At 46.7% G+C, this 16,639-nt stretch overlaps 1 protein-coding gene across 4 annotated transcripts in view; it reads right to left on the reverse strand.

Moving 5' to 3' along the window:
* Window positions 1-16,639, reverse strand: part of KCNJ5 (potassium inwardly rectifying channel subfamily J member 5) — a 31,888-nt gene that overhangs the window by 11,394 nt on the left and 3,855 nt on the right. For 2 of the 4 annotated variants that reach the window (XM_077305721.1, XM_077305724.1), the window contains exons 2-3: window positions 10,298-10,437; window positions 5,919-6,865 (exon numbers count right to left, since the gene is read on the reverse strand). In XM_077305721.1, coding sequence (XP_077161836.1) covers window positions 5,919-6,865; window positions 10,298-10,329 — 979 coding nt within the window. In that variant the 5' untranslated portion in view covers window positions 10,330-10,437. Of the gene's footprint in view, window positions 1-5,918; window positions 6,866-10,297; window positions 10,438-12,714; window positions 12,791-14,292; window positions 14,456-16,639 lie in introns of those variants that run through there. The other 2 variants (XM_077305722.1, XM_077305723.1) reach the window with 2 other exon arrangements.

Genomic DNA, 16,639 nt, shown 5'->3' on the forward strand with positions numbered 1-16,639 from the left:
ATCCTGTTTGGATATTCTCCAGCTTTTGGTTTTGGTTTGGACAGAGGCTGAATTGCGATTTCTGACTGCTTTCTGGTTTATCCGCTGGTTTAATCTGCTGTCTGTTTGGATGGTTCTGCCTCTTAGCATGCATTTTGATGTAGGATGTGATTTTATTTTAATCATAAGCTGCTGGGGGGGGGGAGAGCAGGTTACCCAAATGTAGGGTTAAATATTTTTAAAGAATGGATATCCTTCATTAGCCTGCTTGATTGTGGCCTATATGAGTGCTCTTAATCCCGGGGACAGGAGAGCATAACGCAGCTGCAGTGGCTCATGGCAAGCAGCACCCTTAATTGGCTGTCTGAGCATCAGTTCTAAGCATCACCTGGGTGCCGCTGCTCATGAGGAAAAGCTATGAGGATTGGCCACTTCCTTTGGATCTCAGCAACCAGGCGCTGCAGTCACCACAGGGAAGGGAGGGGTCGTTTGCAAAGGCTGCATCACCAGATTGCACGTGAAATTCCTTTAGATCTGGAGGAAGAAAGCTGGGAGGGCACAGTTTGGGCAGGGAGCTCAAATTGATAAAATCATGTTGGAGAGTCACGGAAAAGAGACACCTACCCCTTGTCATTTCTGCACTGCCAGGGGTTTAACCAGGGTTCTGCTTGCCAAAGCCTTGAGCTTGAAAAACTTGCATTCAAATGATGTTCAGCCCCTTACCAGAATCTGAAAATTGGGAAATAACCTTCTCAATCCCAGCAAAATTATAGAGGCCCAAAACCCGGGGAGGAATTTGGACAAGGAGAATCTCAGCTGTGCGCTTGCCCCCCTCGTGTTCTTGCCTGCACGCCAGATGTGGCGTAACTCTTCTGGGACCAGAATAATGGCGTTTACACAACTACAAGCTCCTTAATGCTATTAGGCACTGGCCTGTACATTCCCTGGGGTGGGAGAACCCATTTGTCATGCTTTTAATTCCAAGGTTGTTATTGATAATGACTTCCTCTTTGCACATCATTAGCCATGTCTGAGCTTCTGGATGGAGAGTCACTGTCTGTAGCCAAGCATAGAATCGGTTCCCAACAGACCTGGAAATAAACTCCCATTCTCCTGTGTTTACTGGGAACACTACTGTTTTGGATTGTGCATCCCTGGTCAGTCCTAATTTGGCCCTGTTATTTCCTCTTTGAGAGATGTCTTATTGACATTTGTGAAGTTTGTTATTTTTCCAGGTTCTTCTCCACTTCCAGGTTTTGTAGAAGGGAAGGTTTGGAACTGGAGAAAGCACAGAAGGGGGGGAACAACACAGAAGACAACCAAGATGGTCAAGAAGTGTTCTGCGAGGGCTTGGATTAGGTGACCTTGGCGGTCCCTTCCAACTCTTGTGATTCCATGATTCTAAGTGGGAGCATCTTTCCTATGAGTAGAGTTGTGCCCTTCCAGGAGGGACCTTGAGATCTCCTGATATGACTGCTGATGATGGAGATCAGTTTCCTTGGAGAAAATGGCAGCTTTGTTAAGTGTACTCTATGGCATGATGTCCTACTGATATCCCTCAGTTCTCCTGGAAATGCTGTACTCAATAGACCACCGGTCTCATTAATGGAGGACAACCAAGTATTGTAGTCCCGTGAAGCAATTGTAAGAAATTGCCTCATTCTGAGTCAGACCATCGGTCTAGGAAGGTCTGCTCTGCCAATGGCTGTCCAAGATCTCTGGAAGAGGTCACTCCTACTGTCTGACCCCCTTTAACCAGAAATGGTGAAGACTGAAGCTGGATCTTTCTCTAGGCAGATGTTCTGCTGCCAAGCTATGGTGGCCCCTCCCCTGAATCATTCATGAGTGCCTGTTTTCGTTTTCCGTTCATGATGATATTGCGTTGTCCTTTGTGTCTGCGTCCCATCCACGATGCAAGCCCTGATAAAGGGGGCAATAACAACGCCCAGATTGCAATAATGTCACAGAAGGGGGAAAGTTCTTCTGAAGGTTTAAGAACAACGCACATCTTAATAACAGCTTGAACATCTTAGCACGTCAGCGCAAAGACAACTCAAAAATACAAGCAGCAATTAAATGTCACCACTGGCCAGAAATGCTCTCTGAACATTCCAAAATGCAAACAGGAGAATAAAACTGATTTGAAAACAACATTAAGCTCTGAAATATGGTGGGTTTTTTACTGCCTTTCTGGCAGCTTTCAAGAAGTGCTGAGTTACCAGCCTCCTTTAGAATGGGTCTGAGATCACCGCACTCCATGGCAACTAGGGATGCTTTTGAAGCTTTCATCCTTACTAGGACGGCCAGCCTCCAGGTGGTGCTGGAGATCTTTTCTATTACGCTTGACCTCCTGGTGACAGATACCAGTTCCCCTGGAGAAAATGGCGGCTTTGCACAAATTCATGTAATCTACTCTGGTTCGGTCTCACTTGGAAAACTGTGTTCCGTTTTGGGCACCGCAGTTGAAGAGGGATGTAGACAAACTGCAGCGTGTCCGGAGGAGTGCAACAAAGATGGTGAGGGGTTTGGAGACTAAGACGTAGGAGGAAAGATTGGGGGAACTTGGTCTATTTAGCCTGGAGAGGAGATGACTGAGAGGGGATCTGATAACCATCTTCAAGTATTTAAAAGGCTGCCGTATAGAGGATGGAGCAGAGTTGTTCTCTCTTGCCCCGGAGGGACGGAACCAATGGGATGAAATTAATTCAAAACATGCGGAAGAAGTTCCTGACAGTTAGAGAGGTTTCTCAGTGGAACAGGCTTCCTCAGGAGGAGGTGGGTTCTCTATCTTTGAAATTTTTAAAGCAGAGGCTGGATAGCCATCTGACAGAGAGTCTGATTCTGTGAAGGTTCAAGGGGGTGGCAGGTTACAGTGGATGAGCAATGGGGTTGTGAATGTTCTGCATTGTGTAGAGGGTTGGACTAGATGACCCAGGAGGTCCCTTCCACCTCTTCTATGATTCTACTGTCATGGACCTGAATTTTGCCTTGACTTGGGTGGCCCAGACAAGCCTCATCTTGTTTGACCTGGGAAGCAAAACAGGGTTGACGCTGGTGGTTAGGACTTGAATGGGAGACTACCAAGGAAGACCGGGGCTTCTGTGCTTGATCAGGCAAGGGCAAATCACCGCTGAACATCACCTGTCTTGAAAATCCCACATATGTTGGCTGTGACTTGACCCTTCCCCCCACCTCCCCATTCTCTTTATTTGCTTCTATGGACATCTGTTCCCACAATAAAGGTCTAACCTCCTTACAATTGACTGTACAAACTAATTCCGGTATTAATAGGCATGCAAGCCCCTGACAGAGCTATGCCTCAGAGCGGCTCCAGAGATTCTCTTTTGACATTGCAAACTGGGCCACCGAAACGTGTTGCCCACGATCACGTCACTGCAGTTTTGAATTACCATTATTCATATTTGTATCTTATTTTCCCCGCGCTTAGCAACATGGGATGACAGGCAAGGGGATTGTCCTGTTTTATCTTCACAACCATGCTAAGAACTAGGGCAAAACTGCATATTGCAATTTTTTTTTTTTTTGAGTGTGGGTTCCCAGAATACTCCATGTGCAGTTCCAGTTTTATGCAAATAAGTCCCACCAGGGCTGCTTTGCCATGAAGGGGGGAGAGGCAAGAACTCCTCCTCCTTTTGTGGCAAAGTCCCATGCCAAACCGGGCCCCAAAGGCTTCAAAAATGACATTCTTCATGAGGATGGGCAGTCTTCAGGTGGGCTTGGGACCCCTTCCCCCAAATTACAATGGATCTCCAGATGACGGGCATCCGATCTCCTAGAGACAATGGCTAATTTGGAGGATGGACATTGTGACATTATGCCCTCCTGAAGTCCTCCCCCCCTCCCCAAACCCTGCCCTTCCCAAGCACCCTTCACCAAAATACCGGTCATTTCCCGATCCAGAGTTGGCAACCTGATTCCCTACAGCTGCTGTGCAGCTGCAGGGAAAGTAGCTTGGGTCTAGGGCAGGGGTAGTCAACCTGTGGTCCTCCAGATGTCCATGGACTACAATTCCCATGAGCCCCTGCCTGCGTTTGCTGGTCTAGGGAACCCAGCCCCATGAACCCTACTTGTTAAAAACCATAACCCAGGGGTAGTCAAACTGCGGCCCTCCAGATGTCCATGGACTACAATTCCCATGAGCCCCTGCCTGCGTTTGCTGGTCTAGGGAACCCAGCCCCATGAACCCTACTTGTTAAAAACCATAACCCAGGGGTAGTCAAACTGCGGCCCTCCAGATGTCCATGGACTACAATTCCCAGGAGCCCCCTGCCAGCATTTGCTGGCAGGGGGCTCCTGGGAATTGTAGTCCATGGACATCTGGAGGGCCGCAGTTTGACTACCCCTGCCATAACCTATAGTTGGGCCCTTCGATTAAGCCAAGAAAGTATCTGTCACACACTAGCTTATAGAGAATGCTTTTTGTCAGTGCAAGAATGTTCAGCTGTCTGTTGATACACATGGAGCCTAACCATACACAAATTAGAAAAAGGGAGGTGTAGTGACCAACAATTCCCAGGATTTCAGTGACGACCCCCCTCCCTCTTTATCCAAAGTTGGAACTGTGCAAACCAGGCTATGAACCTCCCACTCTCTCTGTATACAGCTACTGTCCTTAATATAACACATTTTCAAAAACTTGCAAGCCTTGGGAGTTTCAAATGCAGGCAGGGAATACGCAAGTCCATTCATTTCCAAGGGAGCTTGCTATGGTTTTCTGAGGGTTTTTTAAAGGCATTTTCTTTGTCCGTTTTCTCTTGCTTGGCAATGGGCTTCCATGGCAACCAACAATTCTTGAAGGTCACAGAGGAGGCTGCATAGACTTCCAGGAGAGAGTTAATAGAAGTTGCAAAGGGGGGGAGCTTTCCCTGCCCCCAGAACTGCCACTGTGTTGCACTGAACAATTTGTTTGCCTTGAAGAGATGCGTGTTTCTTCATCCTAAGAACTGTTCTCTGCAATTCTACCTCTGTTCAGAAGCAAAACCAGAACTAGAGATTGAACTTCAAAAAACTCTGTCTATGACAGCTTTGAGTTCTTTTTTTATTATTATTCTGTAACAGAATTTGGGGATGTCAGTGTCAATCCCTCCCCAATTGCAACAGATAATGAAGCTCAAGACAACGCATCCTCCTGGACTGAATCAAGACCTAGGTTTCCTGACTCATTGCCAGGCCTGATTTCTCTACACCTACTACCCTTTTGCATTTCACACCTAATCCAATCACACTATTATCATTCACCTGCTGCTAGTATTCGGCATCTGAAATCAGTAGCATTTTCATGGTCAGAAAAGAACAGAGGTGGTTTGCCATTGCCGGCCTGACCCTTGCAACCCCGGACGTCCTTGGTGGTAGCCAGGGATGACCCTGTTTAGGCTTCCAATGAGATCAGGGCTCCTCAACACCACTGAAGATCTAGTTCCCTACCTCTCTAGTTAGGAACCGGAAAGGTTGAGCGGCAGCAGAAAATATTAAATATTAAAATGCAGATATTTATTTCAATACATGTGCACATATAAAATTTTAAAACATCGAAATATATCGTGCACTTTCAAAAATATAAAACGTTTTAATGCAGGGATAAATGACAAAAAACCAAAAAAAAAACAAACGTGTTTCAATTCCTCTTGGGGTCTTCATCAGTGGTCTGATATTTACATACACGCATGTGATATAATGAGCCTCTTGTGGCGCAGAGTGGTAAGGCAGCCATCTGAAAGCTTTGCCCATTATTTTGGACATCCCAACTTGGAACCAACCATTTCCATTAAAACTAATGCCCGTTTCTGTATAAATAGTGGAAATTTGCCTTGAAAAAATGATGAAAGAAAACAAAGAAAGATGGGAAACCAGACAAAGAAAAGGATTTTCTGAACCACGCTCAACGTAAACAAAGTGCCGACCGGAACAACGCGTCTTACCTGTTGCTTCCACCATCCCCTCCAAGATCACCACAATCTCGAACTCTTCTTTCTCCAGCTGGGCCCGGGACATCTCCCAGAAGGGGCTTTTTTCGTTGATTTCATGAGAGATGATGAGCGGCGACACCAGAAACAGACGGTCATCGCCAGTGTCAAACCCCACATTGATGTCTGTTTGGTTCAAAGGGATGAACTCCCCTTCTTTGGTCTGTTTGGATTTGATCAGCTTGGCTCGGATGGAAGCCTCAACAATGTGGGAATTCCGCAAGTCCCCAACCCGGAACATGAGACACAGCTTCTCGTCCCTTATGGAAATCACAGCATTGCTGGAAAACATGAGGGTCTCTGCCCTCTTCTTTGGTTGGCTGATCTTCACAAACATGCACCCTACCATGAAGGCATTCACTATGGATCCCAGTATGGCTTGGACCAAGAGCAGGATGATGCCTTCCGGGCATTTTTCAGTGATAACCCGATGGCCATACCCAATGGTGGTTTCGGTCTCAATGGAAAACAGAAATGCCGAGACAAACCCACTGAGGTTTTCGACGCAAGGGATCCAGTCCTTGTCTCCGAGATGGTCCAGATCTCCTCGGATGTAAGCAATAAGCCACCAAATGAAGCCAAAAAACAACCAAGTGATCGTGTAAACCATGGTGAATACAAGAAGGTTGAAACGCCACTTGAGGTCCACCAACGTAGTGAAAAGGTCACTAAGGTAGCGGTAGGTTTCCTGAACGTTTCCGTGGTGGACGTTGCACTTGCCGCTTTTTTGCATGTAGCGCTGCCGCGGTTTCTTGATTTCGGCCGCCAAAAGGCGCGTGCGATCGGTGGCGATCGGGATGTCATCTCGGGCCTGTTTGGGAATCTTCTTGGGCTCTCTTGGAGTGACGCCAATTTCCATGTCCTGGTTCATGAAGATTCTCGAATCTCCAGCCATGGTTGGGCTAGATTAAAAATAAAATAAATATAACTTCATGAGCAGTCATAAGAATGGAAGGATGAAACCTGGATGGATGAAACCACTGGTCCAACTAATCCAGCATCCTGTCTCACATAGCAACCAACTAGTTCCTCTGGATGGCCAACAACAGGTATAGAGGCCAAGGCCCTCACCTGGCTCTGGAGTTCAGGGGTTTGGTGCCTCTGAACATGAAGGTTCCCATCAGTTGGCTTGTGGTCACTGGCAGACTTATCCTCCATGAACCTATTTAATACCCTTTTAAAGCTGTTTATTTCTTTGGCCATCACTACATCCTCTGGCAGCAAATCCCACATTTTTAATTTCTCTCTGTGTAAAGGAGTATTTTCTTTTGCCCACCCTGAATGTACTGCCCATCAGTTTCAATGAGTGTTCTGGCTATGGGGCTGACTGCGAATCAGTCAGGCTTTCTCAACCTGGGGAAGATGTATTGAAAAGTGGAGAACATGACACTGGTCTCCCTTTGCTCCCTGGAGGAAAATGTGATCCGTTCGTTCAGTCGTTTGCTTAGACAAATTCGATCAGATGAGAGAACAGAGGTGCAAAAAGGGACTTGTCAAATCTTCTCGACTACCAGCAAACCAGGGTGGTTTTAACAGGTTGCACACAGAGATAGTGTGCCTGTTAATGGAACCTCTTTGTTCAGCTGGCGAGAAGGAAGAAAGAAAGACCAAACCCACCAGGAATCTTATCATTTATCCAGGGACAAAGAAGGAATCTCCTAAAGAGAGAAGCCTCTTCAGTACATCAAAGCAAGCAGGAAGCCTAGCTAGATGTGCATCTATTGCAAACTCTGTTCGAAATCTAAGCAGGTTTTGTTAATCTCACTTTGATCTTCTCATCACTTTGTAAACGGGGTAGGAGGAAACAAAAAAAACAATTTAAGAAATACAGGTTTGGGGAAAAGCAATAACATAAGGATGACTCCAAGGACAGCAGAATGAGCAAAAGAGAATGGGAGGCAGGACAAAAGCTTGAGATGGAATTCACTTCCTGTTCCCGTCGTCCCTAATGACATCAAGTGGGAATGGGGGTTCTTCTGTGGTTTAGTTTTAGGCCCTTTATCAGTGACAACCTGCACTTTGACACCCCTACCCCCCAAAAGATCCCGTTCCTAGCATGAGATCCACATTGTTATGCTCTTGTGGGAAGTATCGGACTGGATTGGGGTGGGGTGGGTGGGATTTGCTGGAAAAGAATCATTACTTGTGTAAGTGGAAGGAAGATCATGTGCTGCACTCTGACCCTTCCTTTGGAAATGGGCCTGGATGAGCACTACAGAGCACTTTTTAATGCAAAGATGGTGGCAGTGCATACCCAACAAAACCCAGCAAATCAGAAGGAAGAACTGCATGTTTCCTAGGATGACCTAGATCAGGGGTAGTCAAACTGCGGGCCCTCCAGATGTCCATGGACTACAATTCCCATGAGCCCCTGCCAGCGAAAGCTGGAGGGTCGCAATTTGAGTACCCCTGGGACGGTTTCCGAGGCAAGATACATTCGGAGGTGGTTTGCTGTTGGCTGACTCTGTCACAACCCTGGACTTCTTTGGTGGTCTCCCATCCGAAGACTCAACAGGACCAACCCTGCTTAACATCTGAGAACTGGCTGGCCTGGGATATTGTCAGGACCTGGAAGTACACAGGACTAACTTTAGTAGCTCCATTACAAGTTTTATTAAAGTTTCAAGTGCATCAGAGCCTGCAGCAGCCCCAGTATGTGTTTCGCTTATGGTCCCTTTCTATCTGCTGGGGCTCGGCAAATGGCTTCCGAGGCCTCCAGATGGTCTCGGACAATTTCTTGTTCTTAAGTCGTACTCTGTTTACCTGAGAAGCGTGTTCCCAAGAGACTCCAGTATCTCACAGCTGGGTGAAGCAGTCTTCCAGGTACGTGGGCCTCAGGCAGTTAAGCGCTTTAAAGATTAAAACCAGGTTCCTAAATGGAGCCCAGGAGCTTACTGGCAGCCCGTGAAACTGTTGTGAGGCAGGGGGAAATGCTGGATCTCAGTTTGTTGTTGAACTGTTGTGCTTGGCGCTTAATTGAAATTAACTGAACAGCCCTACACGAAATAAATTGAGCAGTCCTACATGAAGCGTGTTAAGAGTCATCTAGGCTCGAGGTTACAGGAGTGTCGATCGACACAGCCGAGTGAACTAAAGCCAAGAAAGGGGTAAATCAAATGTTATTGTTTAAAAGGACTGTTCGACCCCGCTGAGCCTGTGCAGAGAGTGTAGGATTGCCAGACCCCCTGTTAGAGGTGCCCCCCCCCCTATCCTACCTCCCAGCTTGCAGTGGGGGGATGACTTACCCAGAAAAAGAAGGCGAACCATCTGACATGGCCTGGAAATGGTGTGATCTCATCTAGGACATTGGGGCGATGCTCTGTTATTTGGGCCTAAAATCTATGGTAGATGCCAAATTTACCATAGATATTTTGCCCAAATGCCAGGAGCCCTTATGTCCCGGATGTGATGATGTCACTTCTGGGTCACATGGGCAGTGGGGTTGACACATCGTTGTACACCAACTGGGCCTCTCTGCTGCTCCTAGTAAGTTCCTCTGATCCCTCTCTAGTTGTCAGGAGGGACCCAGCAACCCTAATGGAGTCTGGAAGACTCCTATTTAGAGCCCAGCTCCTATCATGGAGCTTCCTGGGTCCGGTGGCACCTCAGGTGGACTGAAGGTCTCCCACAGTTGCAATTGCTCTCTGGGTGACCAACACCTTTCTCTTGAGAAAATGATTGCTTCGGAAGATAGACTCTACGGCATTATACCCTGCTGAGACCTCTCCTCTCCTCTCCTCTCGGCTCCCCAAAACCCCACCCACCCTGGCTCTTCTCCTGATATCTTACTCCTTACCCAAAGCAGGCATCCCTACCTGGACATCTCCTGGAATTAGAACTGATCTCTGGTCAAGAGATATTAGGTTCTCTTGAGAAAATAGCTGCTTTGGGGGGTGTGGACTGTATGGTATTATGCCCCATGGGGATCCACCTCCAAAATATCCAGATATTTCCCCAGCCAAGAGCTGGCAATCAGATTCATAAGGGTGTTGTGAGCATAAGACAGAGAGGACTGAAGGATGTACAGCACCCAGTATTCTGCAGGGGGTTAGACTAGATGACCCCGGAGGTCTCTTCCAACTCTATCATTCTATGATTCTATTCTATGATTCACCCTGAGCTCCTTGGAGAAAGAGTGGGATGGGAATGAAGGAGGTGGATTGAACCCAAGCCTGAACCACTGAGTCACAGCCCACTCAGTGAAGTCTAGAATGGGCTCAACAGACTGCTAAGCATAAACAAACGGCACTGATTGCGCTAAAAACTCGGATGGTCTTTGGAAACAGATTTTATAGGATGCCCCTCTGGGAAGCATATACGAGCAGAGCCCTTACCTCAGTGCGAGAGCCAGTGTAGTCCAATACATAGGGCATTGGCTTTCGTCCTGGCGGTCCTGAGTTCAAATCCCATTTTAGACATGGATGTTCCTGGTAACCTCAGTTCAGGCATTCCCCCTTCACGTCCAATGGGTTGGCTGCAAAATGGGAACAAGAATGGATTGCAAAGACTGAAGGCATACCAACAGGGGATCGTTCGCGTTTATTAAAGGTGGTTCGTCACACGCTCGGGACATTCTACCGACTCAGATCAGAAAGGGATTTTGTTTACAGAAGGGTGGGCAAAAAGGCTTTCCCAAGAGGTTTCGGAAGTCTCTGAATCTAGCCCTCTGTGAAAAATCAACCCAGTATCATGAATGCTTTATGGAAAAGACGATAGTTGTCCCGGAGCCTAGTTTCTGTGAGAAATTGGCTAAAGATTTGTTGTTTCTGGGAGTAGCTCCTATTTACGTTATGAGATTTCTGCAGGTTAACTAATATGCTTATCACACCAAGTTCCACTCTTGTGAGAGAAGGAGAATAATTTTCTTTCTATCTGCTCCCCCTCTCCCAATGCTTCAGTTATTTTTTCAATCTCCATCAAATACCCAATTTTCACAAAGCAGGCCTTTCTTAGAAGTGGACTTTGAACATTTCCGATTTTTGCCCGGCCGCAATCAAAGAAAATTGCCTAGTAAGATGTCTGACGATCTTCTTGAATAATTTTTTCATATAATCTCTGCACAGAAGGAAAACGGGTCATTACGGAAATTGGCCCTCTGCACAGACTTTCATCAAAATCACAGAAAACCCCTGGGAATTGGGGAAGGCAGAGCATGAGCCATTCCCCCCCTTCAGCCATGCGTAGTTTAGTTCTCCTAAACTGGGAGTAGATATGCACCCTCATCCACATAGTATATTTTTGAGACAAAACTTTCAGCCACGCACTGGTGACATCGGACTGAATTAAATACTTTTTTGTTCTTAGACCGTTTCAAGAAGAAGAAAAGTTGTTTTTTATTTCCCATTTCTCCCTTCCTTAAGAAGAAGAAGAAGAAGAAGAGTTGGTTCTTATATGCCGCTTTTCCCTACCCGAAGGAGGCTCAAAGCGGCTTACAGTCGCCTTCCCTTTCCTCTCCCCACAACAAACACCCTGTGGGGTGGGTGAGGCTGAGAGAGCCCTGATATCACTGCCCGGTCAGAACAGTTTTATCAGTGCTGTGGCGAGCCCAAGGTCACCCAGCTGGTTGCATGTGGGGGAGCGCAGAATCGAACCTGGCATGCCAGATTAGAAGTCCGTACTCCTAACCACTACACCAAACTGGCTCTAAAGGAATCTCAAAGCAACTTACAGTCACCTTCCTTTCCTCTGCCCACAACAGGCACCTTGTAAGGCCGGTGGGGCTGAGAGAGCTCTAAGATAGCAATCCCCAACCTGTGGGCTGCAGACCACATGTGGTCCTTCAACTAATTGGAGGTGGACCCCGAAGGATGCCTTCCCCCCCCCCCCCGGCCCTTTACTTCATCCATTTACAACACACTTCATTGTTGTGGCGTGTCTGTATCTTATTTTGAAGGGATGTTTAAACATTACCATAGTGATCAGAGAGCGTTAGGGTAGTGGTTGAGAGTAGAGGAGTAAACTACCTGCCTCCCACCGGGCCTCAGTAAAAGGAGTTGAGTGGTCCCCGGTGAGTGGTCCCCAGTGTTGAGTGGTCCCCGGTGATAAAAAGGTTGGGGACCACTGCTCTAAGAGAATAAGGACTGGACCAAGGTTACTTCGCAGGCCTCATGTGGAGGAGCGGGGGGGGGGATCAAACCCAGTTTTCCAGGTATCTCAAGAAGTGAGCTCATACTCTGCCACAAATTTTCTTAATCTTTAAGTTGCTACTGGACTCTGTTCTAAAGCTGCAGACAGACTAACATGGCTATTCACCTTGAAGGAGTCTCAAAGCAGAACCGTGGCTTCATGTGGAAGAATGGGGGAATCAAACCTGGTTCTCTTAGAATCTGCTGCTCTTAACCACTACACCACACTGGCTCTCTTTCGAGGGGAAGATATTCATTCATTCATTCATTCATTCATTCACTCACTCACTCACTCACTCGTTTATTTTTGGATTTCTTCCCTGCTGCTATCGGCGAGCCATCTCAGGCTGGTTACATCAAAGATAAAACCTCACATAAAAATTAAAAACATTACATCCAACAGGAGACTTGGGAGACCAGTGGCAAGTGCAGAATAATGTGACTTCTAGGGAAAACCAGAACGGACATTACACCACTCTAGAAATCACTGGGGGGAAATCTATGGTTTTACCATGGAGTTTCTGACGATTCCTAGAGTGACATGACACCACTTCTGGGTTCTCCCTGTAAGTGACATCATGATGCATGTGACCCTGGTAGCTTCTAAAAAAAATGGATCCTGTTACCTGAAGGAGCAACAGCAAGAACTCCTGGCAACCTTAGCCTTACACTGAGAACCACCCTGCAAATAATCAGGATTCAAAGATTCAGACTTATCCTTGAAACCACATGGACTAGTATTTTGCTTCCTTTTGAAAATGAAAGCAAAGTTGAAGGCACAAAGGAAGGGAAACACAAAACTTTAGAGCTATGTACATTAGACTTCTCTGTCTAAAATCCTGAGGTTTGCTGTCCCAAAGCAGGAATGAAAACAAGTACTTTATGAAGCATGGAAAAGAAACTGGCCAGAGTTGTACTTGCCACCTTCAAGCCCTCTGAGAGAGATAATTCCAGTAGGAACTGCAAGTTACTTTCTTTCCTAGGGATCGGGATTTGCAGTGCTATATTTGCTTGAAAATTGGGTCAGAAGATAGCAAAATAAAATAGGTTACTCCCCTCATGCCTCGTGTGTATTTATTTTATTATATAAAGGAGTGTGAAGCGGGCCGTTCCCCATGTATTCCAAGTCTCCCATGGCATTTCTTCAGAGGAAAAAGGCATGCATTCATCTCTACGAAATTTAGAAGATAAAAATGAAACATACCATTTTTGAAAAAGTATATAGCTAATGAACACGGCCAGGCGATCGCTAAAGTTAATATTATTCAGTATGAGAACGAAGCAGAAGAGGCCTCCCGTCACCCTGCAGTCAGTGAAAAGCGAATCAAAGATGCTATAACCCTCCTCATCAGAGCTGCGAGGACCCCAGTCAGGGTGGGAAGACCCCCTTTCTCCTGCACCCATTGCCTGCTGCTGCTCTGAGTGATGGTGCAGGAGGATTAAAAAAATACAATGCCAGCTGCAGCATCACATCCCTTCTGGTTTAAAGCTCTTCTGGTTTAGAGATCAACACCCAGCCACCACCAACCGGCTAAGGGTCCCTGGCCCTAAAGAAGCCCGCCTGGCCTCGACCAGGGCCAGAGTATTCTCTGTCCTGGCCCCCACCTGGTGGAACGAGCTCTCGGAGGAGATCAGGACCTTGACGGAGCTAAAACAGTTCCGCAGGGCCTGCAAAAAGGAGCTCTTCTGCCAGGCATTCGGTGGAGAACTGGCATAACCAACAACATCTGAAGGGCCCCTGCTCCCTCCCTCCCAGAACTCCATCAATGCGCTCTGCTCCTGGCAGGGGCTCATGGGAATTGTAGTCCATGGACACCTGGAGGGCCGCAGTTTGACCACCCCTGGACTAAGCCCTGGAAAGGAACTATTTACTATTATTAACATTATTGCAAAATCTAGGCCTGTGCCAAAAGAAAACGCTTACCCAAGCCATCAATTCGCTCCATCCAGCCCCCTGAAAAAGAATCCTTCCACCTTTCCCATATAATTCCTATTCAAAATGTAATCTCATTTCAGCCTGGAAGTTATAAAAATTGCTTGCGTCTTCATCTTCCCGGGGGGGTTTTGTTCCCTCGGCAGAAACACCTTCCGGCAGCAGAGAGGGAAATTAATGCCCCTTGACAATGGGATCCCCTCAAGGACTGCCTGAGTGAGATACCTCGCAACAGAAGCACAAAGGAGACTGATTGAGGATAGTTACTTACCAAAGCTGGAAGATTGCTTCCCTGACTGGTATAATAGAACCCCACCTGCTGACTGCTGGTCTCTTTGAAATGCATTAGCCTCTGAAATACTGTACCTATGATGCTGAAAGGAGGCGGGGAGGAGAGGATACTATGCAGGGGTTTCTTTTCTGTTCCACCATCCCTTTGGAGAAAAAGACAAAGCGGAGATGCTTTCTCAAGAGAGAGAGAGAGAGAGTGCTTTGGCTGAAGTTTGGCCTTTTTCAAAGGAATGGGTTTATTCTCCCCCACCAACGGACTTGGAAACAGAGCTGAATTGCCAAAGTGCACATTCTAAAGTCAGTTTAATTTGGGCCAAAATCCCAGTGGCTTTCTCTGGCTTACGTACTTCAGTTTCTATGTCACCGTTTCTGTGAGGGCGTGGGAGGGTAAGAAGAGGTTTTTTTTTAATTAAAAAACCCACCACACGCACCCAACAGAATAAAAACGGAGTAACTGAGGTAAGGGCCTCAAAACTTGATTCAAACTACCCTTTTCAATCCTGTCTGTCAAAATGGGGTTTTTTTTTTGTAAAGGATTTGGGCTCAGAATGAAAGATTCCTTGCAAAGGTTGACATACGGTGGCAGATTCACCTTCCTGCATAGTCTCCAATGGATTCAGAAATCGGATATCTCTTTTTAAAGAAAGCTTTCCGCATGTCGGAGAAAAACGATATTGGAATATTTAGAGTTGCCTGTCTGGTTTTCATAAAAGTTAACCAACAGACAGAGTTGGCATGGTGTAGTGGCTAAGAGCAGCGGCCTCTAATATGGAGAAGGGGGTTGGATTCCCCGCTCTTCCAAATGAGGCCAGTGGGGTGACCTTGGGTTAGTCACAGTTCTCTTAGAACTGTTCTCACAGAGCAGTTCTCTCAGAGCTCTCTCAGCCCTGCCTACCTCCCAGGGTGTTTGTTATGGGGAGAGGAAAGGGAAGGTGATTGCAAGCTGCTTTGAGATTCCTTCAGGTAGTGAAAAGCAGTATATATATATATAAAAAATTCTTCTTGTTGAGTGTTTTTAAGTGTCACAGCTTAATCTCTTTTATTTTTATCCCACCTTTTGCCCTAAGGGGGGCACAAAGTAGCTTGCATCATTCCCTTTGCTTCACAACAACCTTGAGGGACAGAGCAGGCCGAGAGCATGTAAATGGCCTAAGGTCACCCAACAAGTTTCCATGGAATAAGTGGAGATTTGAACCTGGATTTGTCAGAAGTTCGTCCAACTACGACATCACATGTGGAGGAGCAGGGAATCAAACCCGGCTCGCTGGATTAGAAGCTGCCACTCCTAACCAATACACCATCCTGGCTCTCTGCTTAAAAGCTAACTGCAAATAGGAAGACCAACAGAGACTGAAGGCAAGGGTAGACCCTTTCTCCCTACCCTGCTCAATTTCTGTTTACACAGAGGACAGGTGTTTTTTTTTTCCGTAAAGGAACATTCAGAACTGGAATTCGTCAAATGCATTCTTCACAACAAACAAACAACAGCTCTTAGGGTGGTTTCAGGATGGGACGGCTGCAGAGAGGGGAAAGTCAAAAACCCTCCACCGCATGCATTACAGATGCAATCAGAACTGAAGAATAGTTTATCAGTGCTGTGGCGAGCCCTAAGTCACCCAGCCGGCTGTTTGTAGGGGAGTGCAGAATCGAACCCGACTCACCAGATTAGAAGTCCGCACTCCTAACCACTACACCAAACCGGACCCATGTCCGCTTGGCAGGCACAGAATCCCTATCACACATCTGATACAAAGTCCTCATGATGGCCAGAAGGGCTTTGTAAATGTGAATTGGCCCTTAGTTTGATAAGAACCGGATAAAAATGTGATAATCTCTACCCACCTCACAGGGTGTCTGTTGTGAGGAAGGGAAAGCGACTGAAAGCCGCTGAGAGATTCTTTCAGGTAGCAAAAAGCAGGGTCCAACAAACAGCTCTTTTTATTTTGTTCATGTAGGACATCGCCATTTTGGGATTCAAGTGCATGTGGTTTTTTAGGGACCCCCCACCCTGTCCTCAAACAACAACAAAAGAGGTGTTTTTCTGGGAGACCAATTGGAGGGATGATGACAGGAAAGTTGCATTCTGCCGACGTCAAGTGCTTTGTGGAAACAGAAATTTCAGTCTGGATCCAGCCTGTGGGGACTACCTCCTACTCCTTCAGGGGCAATGAATGCTTTCTCACCTATGCTGTCATTGAAACACAGAGCACAAAGGGGCATCAACGGTTCATCTAGTCCAACCTCCTGCACAGTGTAAGAAATTCACAACTACCTCCCCATTTCTTCTGGACCCCAAATTCCTTCCTGACCCCAAACTGGCAATGGGC

This window comes from Paroedura picta, chromosome 12 (genome assembly GCF_049243985.1).
Source record: "Paroedura picta isolate Pp20150507F chromosome 12, Ppicta_v3.0, whole genome shotgun sequence".
Lineage (NCBI taxonomy): Eukaryota > Metazoa > Chordata > Lepidosauria > Squamata > Gekkonidae > Paroedura > Paroedura picta.